The following is a 15,375-nucleotide window of genomic DNA, read 5'->3' as shown; positions in this document are numbered from 1 at the left end:
ACCTAAGTAAATCCCACTCATTCTTCAAGTCTGAGCTTAAACGTCACTGCCTCTGTAATGGACCTCCACTGTAGTCTTTGCCTTCCCTGTTAAAACTTAGTCCAATTTAACCACCTGTAATTACTTCTTTCATTTTCGGTCTCCCCTACTAAGTCGCAAGCTCTCTGATGCCAAAAAGCTGCGTGTGTCTTGTTCACCATGGTGTCCCTGCCTCCTGGAACAATTCCTGGCGTTTCGTAAATGCCCAAATATGTGTTAAATGAATAAATAATGGGCTTGAATAATAAGCCACTGAAAGCCTCAACACTGAAAGTCATTTCTAATGTTTCCAAACAGGTCACCAAAAACTAAATTCAATACGCCAACATTTACTGTTCTCTTCACAAAGGCAGAACAATCCAAAGTTTTAGCTTAAGCTTGTCTCCTTTCCTCACTGCTTTTCTAAAATCCTGAAGTTGTTACTGGTAATGTTATTGTGTTAATGAGTAATAACATAGATACAGTGAATAATATGATTTTGGTGAAAATTAAGAGTATGTAGCTACTTCTGAAATAATGTTTTTCTTCTGTAACTACCCTTACTATTCATAATGTATGTATTCATGAAATATAAAATGGAAACTAAAAAGCAATGTTACCCAATGGTATCAAACTCAGAACAAACTAAAGCGAATGTGTGTGTGTGCACGCACGTGCACACACATACACACACACACACAAAATGCTAGCAAAGAATTTTCTCTGATATTAACACCTAATCATCTACTATCTAATCATTGATGATACACACCAATACAAGAACACGTATGCTTTAAATACACAGCCAAAAAACTCTTCTTATCAATAATATAACTTCCCCCCAATTAAGTTTTTATCTTATCATAAGAATGCAATTTTTGAGAGACTGTTAGGAAGTAAACATTAACTATCCACACTGGCAATTTACTGTTTCCTTTATTTGTTTGCTTTCCTCTGATATTAGACTTTTATTTATAACCTTAAGAGAAAATGGATCAAGTTGTAACTCCTTGTTTTTCTGAAAGGTTAGCAAGTAAAGGTAAAATTTTAAAATAGAAATAAGGAAAAAAAGGGTCTAAAATTTGAGAAATGGGAAATATGTAGTAAAAATATCATTTAGCAAATGTGTACTAAAACCTGCTCCCATGCTATGTCTGGTGTTAGGGATAAGGCAGCCTCAACTGCAGACCAAAAAAAGAAAGAAACTATGGAACAGAATCCTGTCACAGCTTTTGGAATGATTTGACAAGGATCTATGTACAGGGATATAAGCACTGAAACGGAATGACTAATTTAGGTTTTAGAAATGAGATTTTATAATGTATTAAACACAGAAAGAGCATGTGCAAAGGCCCCAAAGGTACAGAGTATAGTATAACTAATGAATTTCAATGTTGCTCAAGAAAGGACTGTGGTGTTTGTGTTGGGTGTGGGGATTGGTGGAGAATACTAGTAGAGGATAGGAAAACAGGCTGGTTCCATTTTTAGCATACATGGAGACTGTAAAAAACCCCACCAAACTCCTGATAATCCAGATAAATAATACAAGCATCCTTCCAACCATTGGGTAAACGCAGAAGAAAAGCAATCCTCAGGGCCAAAAAAAACAAGATGCAGAAAACCAAATGGTACACTGATACTGAAGAGAAGGCTCCCTGAGGCCATGTGTTAATGTGAGTGGATAGAGGGCTTAGATTTTAAGAGCCCTATGGGGAACAGGAGATAAGGTCTTCAGGAATAAGGAAGGAGGCTAGCTGGAACTAAGATCTCCATATAAATCTAGAATTCTCATAGAGTTACTCCCTTAGTAAAATAAGAAGAAAAACAAAAACAAAAACAAAACACCTTCCAGCAAAGTAGACACCAGAAAAACTTGTCCCACCCAGCTTAGGTTCTGGGTAGATGAAGAAAAAGAATAACCATACTTTCCCTCTGTCCAAGACTATGATTTAAATGTAGACTACAGATTCATACTCCTCTAGCGGGAGACCCTCAGAGCCATATATGTTTCAGAAATTAAGATTTTTTAGATTTTACAAAAGTAATATGATACATACTAAAGTACATCATATATTAAGTAACACCCAGTATAATCTGGACAACACACATAATATGAGCATATTTCTGCAGCTCAACACATGAAAATTCATGGCATCTATAATAATAAAAGCAGAATATGCTAATTAGACCAGACAGCCAGACATCCTTCCAGACGACCTTCCAGAGAAAGCTGGGGATGCTACTGTGAGGGCCGAGCCCCTGGCACGAATTTCGTGCATTGGGCCTCTAGTGTAGTATAATGGCTATTATCAGGTCAAATTTTGCTGCCAAATGATTTGAAAAAAAAAAAGTCTTCTGAGCTTTTTCGATTTTATAAATATCAACCTAGACTTGTACTAGTTCAGAAACTTTAATAGCAGAAATCAACTTAAGATGCTCCCAAGTTGGTAGCACTGTGAGACCTCACAGAAGCAAATACAAATCCTCTTAAGGGGATCCTAGGCTCTCAGGATTCCCACAGATGAAGTCCTAGCCAACATGATTTAAGAGTCCAAAATTACAAAACACATGAGAAAACAAATTTTGAGTGAGGATCAGGCAAAAATTATAGCAGAAACAGAACTTCATGTAATGAGTCTATGAGATACAAAATATAAAATGAATTGTGTTAAAAATGGTAAAGAAATAAAAGAGGAACTCAAACATGTGAGCAAGAAATGTATGTTATAAAAAACAAAATTGAAAAACTTTAAAAATGTAAAAAAGTAAATAAATAATATTAAAAACTAAGGAGGAATAAAAGCAAAAAAGACATAGCTAAAGAGAGAACTAGTGATCTGGAAGATATCTGAAAAACAAAGCATGCTAAACAGGAAAGGAAATAGAAACTACGAAAGGTACATTTAGAAACATAAGGCTATAATGAGGAAGTCTAGCATATGTATAATCATATTTGAAGGAGAGAAAAAAGAATGAGCGTAGGCAACAATTAATGGTAACTGAAGTGCTGAGAATTTTCCAGAACTGATGACAGACATTCATGGGAATCCAACAAGTTCCAAATTCAGGGAATCCAACAAGTTCCAAATAGGATAAATAAAAAGAAGGCTACATCTAAATACACATACACTACAGAAGGACAAAGCAAATAGATTTTAAAAGCAGCCACAAAAACAAAGAGATCACCTAAAGTCAGGTAGACTAATAGTTGACTTCTTAAAACAATAATGGAAACCAAAACAGTAACATATTATCCTCAAAGAGATAATAATTGCCAATAAAAAACTGTATATACAGATAAACTAACCCTATATAAAAATAAATGCAAAATAGATTAAAGACTTAAAATAAGACCTGGAGCCATAAAACTCCTAGAAGAAAACACAGGTAATAAAGTCTTTGACATCACTCTTAGTAATATTTTTTATATGTTTCCCAGGGAAACAAAGCATAAAAAATAAACAAATGGACTACATCAAACTAAAATGCTTTTTGCACAGTGACCAAAACCATCAACAAAACAAAAAGACAAGCTACTGAATGGAGAAGATATTTGCCAATGGCACATCTGATAAGGGGTTAATAGCCAAAATTTAAAAAGAACTCATACAACTCAACATAAAAAAAAAACCCAAAACAATCCAATTAAAAAATGGGCAGAAGACCTGAATAGACATTTCTCCAAAGAGTACATACAAATGGCCAACAGACATATGCAAAGATGCTCAACATTACTAATAATCAGGGAATGCAAGTTAAAACCACAATGAGATATCACCTCACACCTGTCAGAAGGGCTATCATCAATAAATCAGCAAACAAGTGTTGGTGAGGATGTGGAGAAAAGGGAACTCTCATGTACTGCTGGTGGAATTGTAAATTGGTGCATCACTATGAAGATCAGTATGGAGGTTCCTCAAATAATTAAAAACAGAACTATTATGTCACACAGCAATTCCTCTTCTGGGTATTTATCTGAAGAAACCCAAAACACTATTCTGCAAAGTTATATGCACCCCTATGGTAACTACAGCTCTATTCACAATAGCCAAGATAGGGAAACAACTAAATGTCCATCAATAAATGAATGGATAAAAAAGCAGTGGTACATATAAACAATATAATATTACTTGGCCATACAAAAGAATGAAATCTTACCGTCTGTGACAACATGGATGGACCCATAGGGTACTATGCTAAGTGAAGTAAGTCAAACAGAGAAAGACAAACACCATATGATTTCACTTATATGTGGAATCTAAAAAATAAAAAAATGAACGAACAATACAAACTTATAGATACAGAGAACAAGTCAGCGGTCACCAGATGGAAGGGGCTTGGGGAATATGGGTGAGAAGGATTAAGAAGTACAAACTGCCAGTCATAAAAACAGTGCCAGGGATATAAAGTGCAGCATAGGGAATATAGTCAATGATATTATAATAACTGTATGGTGCCAGATGGGTATTAAACTTATTAGGGTGATTACTTCCCAAAGTATATAAATGTCTAATCACTATGTTCTACACTTGAAATAAATATAATATTGTATGTCAACTATAATTGAAAAATATTTTTTAAAAAGAAAGTAAAAACAAGAAAATATTAGATATAATGAAGGAATGGTGACCAAAGAAGTCAAGGTGGATATATTTAAATAAGCACTGCCTGTATTGAATAATAATATCTAGCTTTGGAGTTTAAAACTACAATGAAATTAAAACACTGGACAGTTATAGCATGTAAGTAAAAGGGAGGTGATTGGAGTTAAAAGTTTCTAAATTTCTTTTGTTTAGGAGGAAAAAGACATACTGACCTACGTTAGTCTTTAAGTATGCATATTAAAATCTTAAGGGTAATCCCTAAAAAAACAGAAATGATATATAGAGCTTCCAAATTATCAAAGGGGAAAGTTGAAGTTAAAGTAAAAATTGAAACAACTGAAAAGAGGGGGCATAGAGCAAGCCTGGAGAAGTAGTAAGGGCAAACCACTATGGATTATATATATCAGTTGCTATGGTGGTGGCAGTAGCAGTATGGTACTAGTAGTAGCAACAACAACATTATACTAGTAACTAGAGGCCTGGTGCACAGATTCGTGCACCTGTGGGGTCCTTCAGCCTGGCCTGCAGGGATCTGGCCAAAACCTGCCTGGTGCACGGATTCATCCAGGGTGTGTCCAGCCCTTCTCGCCCAGTCCTGATTGGGGCTGATAGGGGCCAGCCGGGGAGGGACTGCAGGAGGGCTCCAGGGTGTGTCCAGCCCACCTTGCCCAGTCCCAATTGGCCAGACCCCAGCAGCAAGCTAACCTACTGGTCGGAGCATCTGCCCCCTGGTGGTCAGTGCGCATCATAGCCACTGGTCGAATGGTTGAACGAAAAGTAGGACACTTGGCATATTAGGCTTTTATTATACAGGATGGTCAATGGGAGGAGTAGTAGTAATAACTAATGTTCTTTCCACATTCATGTGTCAAACACTGGGCTAGGTGTTCTACATGCATTATTTCATTTGTTCCTCACCAAAAGTGAGGTCAGTGCTATTATTAATCTTCATTTTACAGTTGAGGTTTATTAATGATCTAAGCCAAGGCAGAAGACAGCTAACTAAGGAGATTTCAGAGTGTTTTTAATAATTAATCACCCACTGGATTTGAGAGATGAGGGATAACTCTCAGGTTCATGGCTTGGGTAATGCCTAGTTCCTAATAGCAATTCCAATCTTTCATGCATTAATTAAGCCAATCAAAGACACAGAATATCCAAAGGAGTAGAGTTGGGTTTGTTTTCTTTGAAATGGCGAGTTATTGTTTCAAGAAGTTTGGTCGTGACAGAAAAGCAAGGATGCTAGAGGTCACAGAGTCCAAGGAGAGTTATGTGTAGGTGGTTTTGCTTGTTTTAAATTGAGATACTTGAAAATATTTATGAGAGAGAGAGAGGTTAACATACCGATGACAAAGAATAAATGATGTAGGAAGAAGGAGAATTATAATTGAAAATAAAAGTGCCAACTCTAGGAAAATAAAAATAATCAAGGACAAAAAACAAAACCACACAAAGCAGGCCAAGATCCTGCTTCTCTCTTTCCTGAGCAGCCAGGAATGGCACCTGACAAAATCCTTTAGAAGATATTAGGTCCTCCATAAAAATGCACGAGAAAGCCCAGGCCAGTGTGGCTCAGTTGGTTGAGCGTCGTTCCATACACTGAAAGTCACCACTTTGATTCCCCATCAGGGCACATGCCCAGATTGCGGGTTCAACTGAAGGCAACCAACCCATGTATCTCTCTCTCTCTCTCTCTCTCTCCTTGTCCTTTCCTCTCTCTCTAAAATAAATTAAAATATTTTTAAAAAATACCTAAGAGAGAAACCTTATGTACACACATGGAAGGGCGAAGGCTTCAGGGTACAGTTCTCTCTCTGGTTTGTGCTCTAAGGAAGACTCCCTCATTTCTTACTTCAGGTCATCACACATTTGACACTGGGATGCCATTCAACTATCCCCTCCCCCACCCTTCCACCCCCCAACCCCGCCTCCTTTATGAGAAACAAACGAGTGAGCATATTACATAAACACTTAAGAAGAAACAGTCTAACATTTCCCTTCACAAGCAAACGACGTATTTCTCCACAAAGAAAAAGGAATTTACAATATTTTTAATGGCGAGAAATGTGGCTTTTCAATTTAACTACACCAGGGTTATATCTGAAGGCTCTCTCAGTAGCTGCAGCTCAGGAGCTGAGCCAACTAACCTACGACTCTGTATAAAGAAAGCATCCTCGGCCCTGAGGGAGCAGGGTTGTATATCACTTCTGACCTTCTTTACCAAGTTATTGAAACCCAGATAAGCTCCAAAGAACACTCTATCGTAGCATCGATCAATTTGAAGAGAGGAGGTAAGATATTTACTTGTGAAAAGCCAAGAGAGAGATCTATGGCAACTAAGTGCCCAGATTAAATTACAAATAAGACTTCAGTGACCATTTATTAAACATTAAAGCTAATATGGCAATGTACCAAAAATCGAGATTTTAATCTAAAATGCTGCAAGCTAATACTGAAACTAAGGTACAAATTTACCTACTACATATGTAACTTTTATGTACTTTTCCATATATATAATATTTTAAATCACTAGGGCAACTTTTAAAACATCAACTTGAGTTACCAATTTTATACTGGTTTTAAGAAAAAATCTACTAACCGCATTGATTGCCAAAGAGGAAAAAATATCAAAAGGGATCCAAATATATTTAATGCTTAAAAAAATTTCTCTGAAAATGAGGAAGTAAAAAGATCCAGAAAGAAATCCCAATTTTTCCACTAGCTGGGTACAAAGCCTTCGTAGTTACTTTAAGTCATTTCTGAAGCAGGTTCCCTACTACTACCTGACTCTTGGCACCTTTTTTTCCTCCTTGGCTCCTGCCAACCCCTAAATCTCACATGCTCTCTTTTGTTTCCTCCTGGGATGCTGAGCATCATCCGAGAAACATCACAGGACCACACAAATTGGACCCCTTGGATTTCTGATTTCTGAAAAGCTGTTTGGAAGTATATTTTCTCCATCCCTTCTTGGCTGCCTAAAAATAATTCAGAGTGTTTACTGGTATACCACACATGGGCTGGGTCTTCTGGAGAAATCAAGAAGAAAGTGTCTTGACATAGAACAGTGGTTCTCAACCTTGGCTACACATTAGAATCACCTGGGAATCTTTTTAAAATCATTTAGCCATTATGGGGTGGGGCCACAACATTAGTAACAAAGAAACAGAATTTCCAGAGGATGGGGCCCAGAAATCAGGATTTTAAAAAGATTCCCAGGTGATTCTAATATGCAGCCAAGGTTGAGAACCACTGACACAGAAAAATGAAGGGGATATTTAGACAATAATAAATAGTTAAATGATAATAACTGGAATTAAAGTAAATTATACTTACAGCAAGCTAGTATGCTTCTCATATTGAAAGTTGCACTAGTGTTCAGTAAACTTTTGTATCTTGTCCCAATTAATTTTATTCAATAAACTTTGCTTACTTTTTTGGATTTTAACACTATAGAAAGCTCTATAAGTTATAACAAATATAGATACGGTATTAACTGAATTAGGAGTTCTATAAATCAAAATATATTTTATATATACTAAGCAAGCTTCTGCAAATAAACTTTTAGGTTTAAACTTTATGTTTACTTGGAAAATTTCTTACTTAGTAACAGATATTTTATGAACAAAATTAAGGCCCAGGAATTTTGTGGTAATTTGCCTTGAATCAAAACACAGACCATATTTTACCTTACCCTTTATCAGATATTCTTAAAAGAAATACAATCATATTTTTTCTTAATATGGGAGGAAAAGAATTACTTAAAGAATGAAAAGATCTCAAACATACGATTCAGAACTTGACTTATTATGTGGGATAAACTCATTATTAAAAACCCGCAAGAGGTTTAGAATACAAAAAAAAAAAAAAATAGGATTACTGATAACCAATTTGGCTTTTCATAAGGTTTTGTTGGATGTTAATAGTAATGTCTAAGTTTAAACATAGAAATTGCTCATAAGAGGTATTAATCAAAATGAATCTTATATCAGGGCTACAAAACTTTCCAAATCCTCCCCCCGCCCCCCCCCTTCCCCCCCCCCACCCCCCGCCCCAGCCCACTTGCAGGTGTTACTTTCATCCTTTTTTTTTTTTTTTTTGGTGGTTGTTGTTGTTTCACCTTGATACAACATTTGGGTAGGTACTGGGTACCCTACTGGATCTTGTTTCTTTATTATTTGACTTGAGCTATCCTTTAGCCCATCAATTACAAAACAGAAAAGGAAAAGCAACTGAAATGTAATACACTCGTAACCAAGAAGGCAAATGCTTGCTGAGTCCTGGATGTTTTACGTACTATTAAATCTATTCACAAAGTTACAAGGAAAAAGAAATCGGGATGTATAGATAGACCCAGAAAAATTAAGGCCAAATTAACATTGGTTAGGTGTTTAATTGTCATAGGCACAGGGCAACATTATTAGAGTAGGGTAGAGTATGGAATAAAAGTTTTACATAATCAAGAATTACCTTAAAATATATAATCCTTAACTAGTTTGTATACAGTTTCTCTGTAGACACTTAAGTATCCATATCCTTTAAATTTAATATAGAGATGCTGATTATAGCAAAGCTTTTTATGAATATATTTTTCCTCTAAGAAACATAGTTATTGAAAAAACATCAGAGAATTTATTTCTAGAGGTGTTTTTTTTTTTAAATCTCCACCTTCTCTCCACCTATTTGTTTAAAATAACAAGTATTTTTTCAAATGTATAAATCATGTAACATTAAGTATCGTTTTACAAATCACCATAGTTAACAATAATTTTCTTGGCCTATGAAACTACAGAGAAAAAAAATTATCTTTTAAATCAGTATTTTAATAAACATTGAGTACACTTTTCGTAAAGATTTTGAGCCCATTTAATTAACCCGGTATCTAAAAAAATTATAGAGCCACATATTCTATTCTTATAATCTTCCAATCTAAACTCTAAACTAAGAAGTTATACACAAATCAAGAAATTATAAAATTTTTGTTTCAAATCCCCAACTCTACATTTTATGCTCTTTTCCTCCCAAGTAGTATTTATTATTTTCCAAACTAAAACACCAACTACTGAAGAATACTTCAGGGCCTAACAGTGAAACTTAGTTATGTGTTTGTATGTTTTCATGACAGGTGTGACTCACTTTTATAACTGGTATGTTACGTAAAACCTATGAATAAATTACTAAGGTAGTTTACTGTTATTTAAAGGAACTTCACCAGGAATCCTGAGTGAAGATGCCATCTTACAATGCATATAAATATAACATTATGCATATTCAGATTCTCCGTATCATCTTTTCTTAAATTAGGACATATCAGTAATGATATCTATCTTCCCAAACTCCTCCCTCAGATCTGTTGTAAGTGAAGATAATGTATGCGTTAGTGCAAAGTAAAATGTAACAAAAACAAAAACAATACTTTTCAGTACTTGGCTTTTGCTCTTCTTTTTTTTTTTTTTTTACGTGACATATTTAAATATGTGGGGTTTTTTTTCATGCATTTCATAGAGATGGCAATGAGTACATGAGTTGTGAGGCCCAATTTCACAGAAAGCCTTGCAAACAGGACAGGTATTTTCAAGATTAGACCATTTAGGCTAATATGTTTACTTCCCCCCACCCTCCAAGGAAGAATTTTACTAAATAAACCACAGATGGCAGTTAAGTACAGTAGTAAAAGCTGTGATAGTTAATTATCCTGCCTGAACCAGTTAAGTAGTGACAAATAAATAATGTAAAGCTCACTGCCTGGCATACAGTAACTGCTCAATAAATGTTTAGCTCGTGTGATTATTCACATTAATAATTCAATACCAATTCCTGACTTTAGCTGCTTTCTTTAAATATGGAATCTTATCCCTAAGTTCCACATCTTCAAAATCACCTCACCTACTAGCATATGCTGCAAATACTGGAAAACCTTCCTCTTTAAAAAAATTTTAAGGAACTTTTTTGACATCTAAAAGATTAAGGTAACTGATGACATATTTGGATATGGACAAGTCAGTCTTTATCTGAAAATGTTTTAATGAAATGCTCAAACCTGCAAATGTTTTCTGAAGTGTATTGATATATTAACCTATTATTTTCATAGCATTTAGCAAATCCACAAACTGTAGCTTTTTATTATGAGGATCTGCTAGACTGACCCCACACCTTTAAGACATGAGTCACCCTTCCAGTGTTGGGGAAACTGATGGAAAGATGGCTAAATGATTCAGCATGCTGCAGCAAAACGAGCTGGTCATGAATTTATAATTTCCACTTCTGTTAGATGCCCCAGCCCTGGTGGCCTCTCTCATCCTGTACTGCATATATAACACATGATACCACAATCAACGAGAGTTGTTAAGAATTCCCTCAGGAAAGGAATAATGCTGTTTTCCTCTCAGGCCAGCTTCTAGAAGCAAAATTATTCATTTTTATGAGACAACAGGTTCAGTAGGCTGCAACACCCTGACAGAGTCCGTTGTAAGCTTCATCAAGCTTAGCTTATACAGATAGGACTAGAGTCCATCCTAACACTGGTGCCATTTTCTCAGCCAGTTACCCATGGAAGACACTGGGGAAGGCCTGCAGCAAAAGGAAACCAGAAAATGGGCAAACACATCAGATGTGAAATGGGTATGGCTGGATCTGTGTCTCTCATGCCAATACCGACCTTTGCCAACAAACATCCTAACAGGACAGATCTTAAGCAGGTCCAAAAGACTGAATGGCAGCTGCAGAATAGATTCTGATGCAGCCTTTTTAGGAGCCTCACTACCCAAAGCAGGTGAAAGCCTTTTTCTGAATGTCCCTATTTGCCCTTCGATAACAAAAGATTGCCTGTTAATCGAAGAAAACATTTGTTTCAGAAATATATAGATTCCAAACTAATTTTTTTCCATCAAACCACCAATATGAAAAGAAAAGTTATGAATTAAATGTTTTCATCTAAAATCACCCCGCCTCAAATGCTGGAAAAGCACATCCATTTTGTGACCACAGCCTCGTGTCATTCTGCCCAGCAGTTTCTGAGAATGGGACAAAGCAGTGTGCCAGGAAGTGTAAAACGAAATCCCCATTATCTACAAAGTGCAATTTCCTCCTTCAGCAGTTTGAATTTATTTCAGTTTGGTGTGGTTAGATACAACTCACACTCATACACCCACACTCACCTACAAAATCTCAGCAGCGACACTGAAAAAGATGGCATTATCTAAAAACTGTTCAAAATATATTTAAGAAACAACTAGAGTGACAAGTTTGACCTTCCATTAATCCATCTTATTTCTGCTGTTGTCATGACTGCGCAACCCCTGATTTCCTCTAACCCGGAGAAGGGGTATGGAGAAAGAAAGAAAGAAAAAGAGGTGAAACGTGCCTAAAACAGAATGTGCAATTTCTTGGTATCTTATAGCATTGATGAATATGTATATTTTCTCCACTAAGACCTTGGAGGTAAAGGGGGGGGGGGGCGGGCGGATGGCTCAAAGACAAGGTTTGGGGGCTGACCCAAGGAAGCAGACACCTCCAGGGTTGGAGATTTCCAGCTCTGGGCAGCCCCGCTGAGAGTTGTCAAGGCTGCAGCATTCTGGACAGCCAGCCCAGGCCGCGCCGCCGGCATCCAGGGCGCCTGCCATGCGCATGTCCCGCTTATATAAAGAGATGCTTACAGTCCAGGTGCTTTTTCTTGGGGCCCATCACTTCATGAGTGGTGGCTTTGCAGACCGCTCTGGCCACAGCGGAGCCCGTCACGCTGTACTGAGCCGCGGCGATCCGATCCGTGAGCGTTTGGCCCGACATCTTCTCTGGCCGCGTCTACCGCCTCCTCTTCTGCGGGAAAGTAGAGGAGATGGTCTTGCTTTACACTACAGACCCTACCCTCGGAGCGCCCAGGCCTTGCCTCCTCCAGCCGCACGGCGGCTCTCTTCTCCGTCCCCGCCCTGGTGCCACCTCTGGGAGCCAGAGACGCGCCCGCTCCTGCAACGCGGTCTAGGGGCTCTTGAGCAAAGGGTAGGTCTGTCGCGCAACCCCAGCGCGGGCTCCAGTCCCAGCATCCTGCCACCATCCCCTTCGGCGCCCCCAATCAGCACTTTGCCTGCAACCTGATCCCCAGGTGCCAGACCGGCGTGCTTCGGGGTTATTCCCTGGGCGTTGCGCCCACCGGGTGCCCACCCCTCACCTCCCCGCCGCAGGGCTGCCACCTTGCAGCCCGCAGGCTTCGGAAAACGCATTGGATACCCAAGCCCTGGCCGCTTCCCTCCTCCTCCCGCTGCTGCAGCAATGGGCTCGTCCTCCCGCGGCCGCCGTGGAGATTATCCTAATGTTGCGCCATGTTATGCCCTCGCCTCCCCTTCCTTCCTCCGCGTCCAAAGCCTGGCCGAGGCCCTTCGCCCGGGAAGCCTCCCTTCCCCAAATCCCCGCTGCAGGGACCGCGCGGCTCTTTGGAGGCTCCCGAGTCTCTGGGCGCCTCGCCCTTCCTGTCAGCAGGGCAGAGATGGGCTGACAGCCCAGCCCCCCGCCGTCCTCAGCGCCGCGCTGTCACCCGGCCACTGCCCTTCTCCGCGCCCCAGGATTATCCTCCCTGGTCCCCGCGGGCCCTGCGAGGGGGAGGGGGCCCAGCCCGGCCGCGGTACTCACCCCGCCCCAGGAGCGGCGCCGCCCGCCGCAGGATGAGCCGAGCCTGGGCCACCGAGGGAAGCCGCGCCGGGTGGGTGTGTGCGGCCGCGCGTGGACCCGGTGCCCCGGGCGCGATCCCTGCAGCCCCGGCCCAGCCCCTGCCCTCAGCTCCGCGGTCCGTGCGCCCGTCGCCAGTGGCCCCAGGAGCCAGTGCCCGCCCGCCGCCTCCGCCGCCAGCGCCGCCGCGCCGCGTCTCCCCAGCTCTCCGCGCTGCGTCCCCATCCCCGCCCCCACCTCAGCTGTGGCTGCTCCGACGAGTCAGGTGACGGCGGCGGACAAACCGGGGCGAGCTCTCCGCGGAGCTCCTGGCGGCCCCCTCCCAGCTACTCACACACGCCGCCCCCTCGAGCCGGGCGCGCCGCGCGCTAGCATCCCCGGTAAGCGCGGAGAGGGAGGGAGGCGGGAGGCGGGGAGGCCGACGTCCACGCAGCTCTCCACTCCCCGCCGGGCGCCCAGCCCTCCCTCCGCCCGCGGGACCCGCACCCGCAAGCGCTCCGTGCGCGCGCCCCACACACCTGCCGCCGACTGCGGGATGCGCCTGGGCCGGCGGGTGTTGGCGCAGCCCTGCGAGTGGGTTCTGGAGTTTCGCTCGGCGAAGGCCAAGGCTAGGGCGTGGTCACGCTCTGTCTGACAGATCCCAGCCCCCTATTCCCTACATGTGTCTCTCACGCGCCCTCCTGTCAAAGGCAGCCTTAGCCCAGCGGGGCAGGATGATTTAAAATGTCAGATTCTGCCAACCAATCGCACCCGTTACCTGTGCGTCCTCAACTCCTTGCAGCTCCCCTACTTGTCTCAGTAACAATTGGGAGCCTGGGTGGGCAGGTATTTCTAGCCATTTTGGTCTTAAACGGGTATTAAGGTCAGCTGCAAGGACGAATAATTTACAGAGCCATCCATGGAGTCCCAGATCATATTCAGAGTAATCATTTGGGTGTGTAAAGAAAACTCTTTTTGTATCCTTAAAAAGTAATTTCTGCCAATTAAATACAGTGTTTGAATTGCATACATGAATTTCTAAACAGGGATTTGGGCTCAGGAATAGTTTCACGTGTTGACATTTTCAAAAATTGTTATTTACCTTAACCTAAAAAAATCTATTAAGTTTTTAAAGTGGAATCAAAATCAGAACTTGAGTTGTAATTTTTCTTGATATTTTTTCCTCACTATGGGAGGCCTCTATTTGGACTGGAGGTTGTAAAATGTCTATCTGTACTATCAAGGTTTTGTTGTGTTCTCTTTTATACCTGGTACAGTGTTCAGTATTTCATAACTCTTGGGACTGATTGACTTTTATCATCAATTAGTAGTATGATGACTAAAGGAAAGACTGCCCAAGACCAACATTGTTAGGGTTCAAATACTAGTCTTACCACATGACCTAGCAATATCACACCTAAGTATTTATCCAAGATAAATAAAAACACATCTCCATTAAAAAAATGTGTACTCAAATCTTGTAGTAGCTTTATATAATGACCCAACTGGAAGAAACCCAAATGTTATGCTGATGGTAAGGGGTAGACAAAAAGTGGTGGATCCACACAATGGAATTATGCTAAGTAATAACAAAGAGATGTGTTTTTACTTCTCTTAATAAATACCTAGGTGTGATATTACTTGATCATATGGGCCTTGAAGGCCCAGGCACACAATAAATAGTATTCAATAAATCTTAAGCAAGAATAAGCATTGACTTTATTTATTGATTTGAGAGAGAGAAAAACATTGACTTGTTATTCTACTTATTTATGTATTCATTGGTTGAATGTGCCCAGACTGGGGATCGAATCTGCAACCGTGGAGCATCAGGACAACACTCTAATCAACTGAAGTACCTGGCCAGGGCCAAACATTGATTTTCCATATTTTTACAAAATGAAGGCTCTTTAGATCTCTCTCAGTGGTCAGAAAAGAGGTTATATACAATACACATCCAAAACATTGGCTGTACAGATGTTTTCTAAGTCTCTGATTTAACTTTCATGTTTTATTCTGAGTATCAGATCTAATAGAGAAAAACCAAACCAACAATAATTAACATGTACACTGGCAATTTATATCAATACGTGAGGGCAAATGTGTTTAAGTTCTTGGT

The 15,375-nt window shown here is 40.2% G+C and overlaps 1 protein-coding gene across 10 annotated transcripts in view; it reads right to left on the bottom strand.

Moving 5' to 3' along the window:
• SNAP91 (synaptosome associated protein 91) overlaps positions 1–13,655 on the bottom strand; it is a 125,830-nt gene extending 112,175 nt beyond the window's left edge. For 9 of the 10 annotated variants that reach the window (XM_036318099.1, XM_036318102.1, XM_036318105.1 and 6 more), the window contains exons 1-2: positions 13,242–13,484; positions 12,275–12,434 (exon numbers count right to left, since the gene is read on the bottom strand). In XM_036318099.1, the coding sequence (XP_036173992.1) occupies positions 12,275–12,404 (130 nt within the window). In that variant the 5' untranslated portion in view covers positions 12,405–12,434; positions 13,242–13,484. Of the gene's footprint in view, positions 1–12,274; positions 12,435–13,241; positions 13,485–13,514 lie in introns of those variants that run through there. The other variant, XM_036318100.1, reaches the window with a different exon arrangement.
• Between the last annotated feature and the right edge of the window lie 1,720 nt (positions 13,656–15,375).

Source organism: Myotis myotis, unplaced genomic scaffold (genome assembly GCF_014108235.1).
Source record: "Myotis myotis isolate mMyoMyo1 unplaced genomic scaffold, mMyoMyo1.p scaffold_m19_p_7, whole genome shotgun sequence".
NCBI classification, from domain to species: domain Eukaryota; kingdom Metazoa; phylum Chordata; class Mammalia; order Chiroptera; family Vespertilionidae; genus Myotis; species Myotis myotis.
This window is presented reverse-complemented; position numbering and strand designations above follow the sequence as displayed.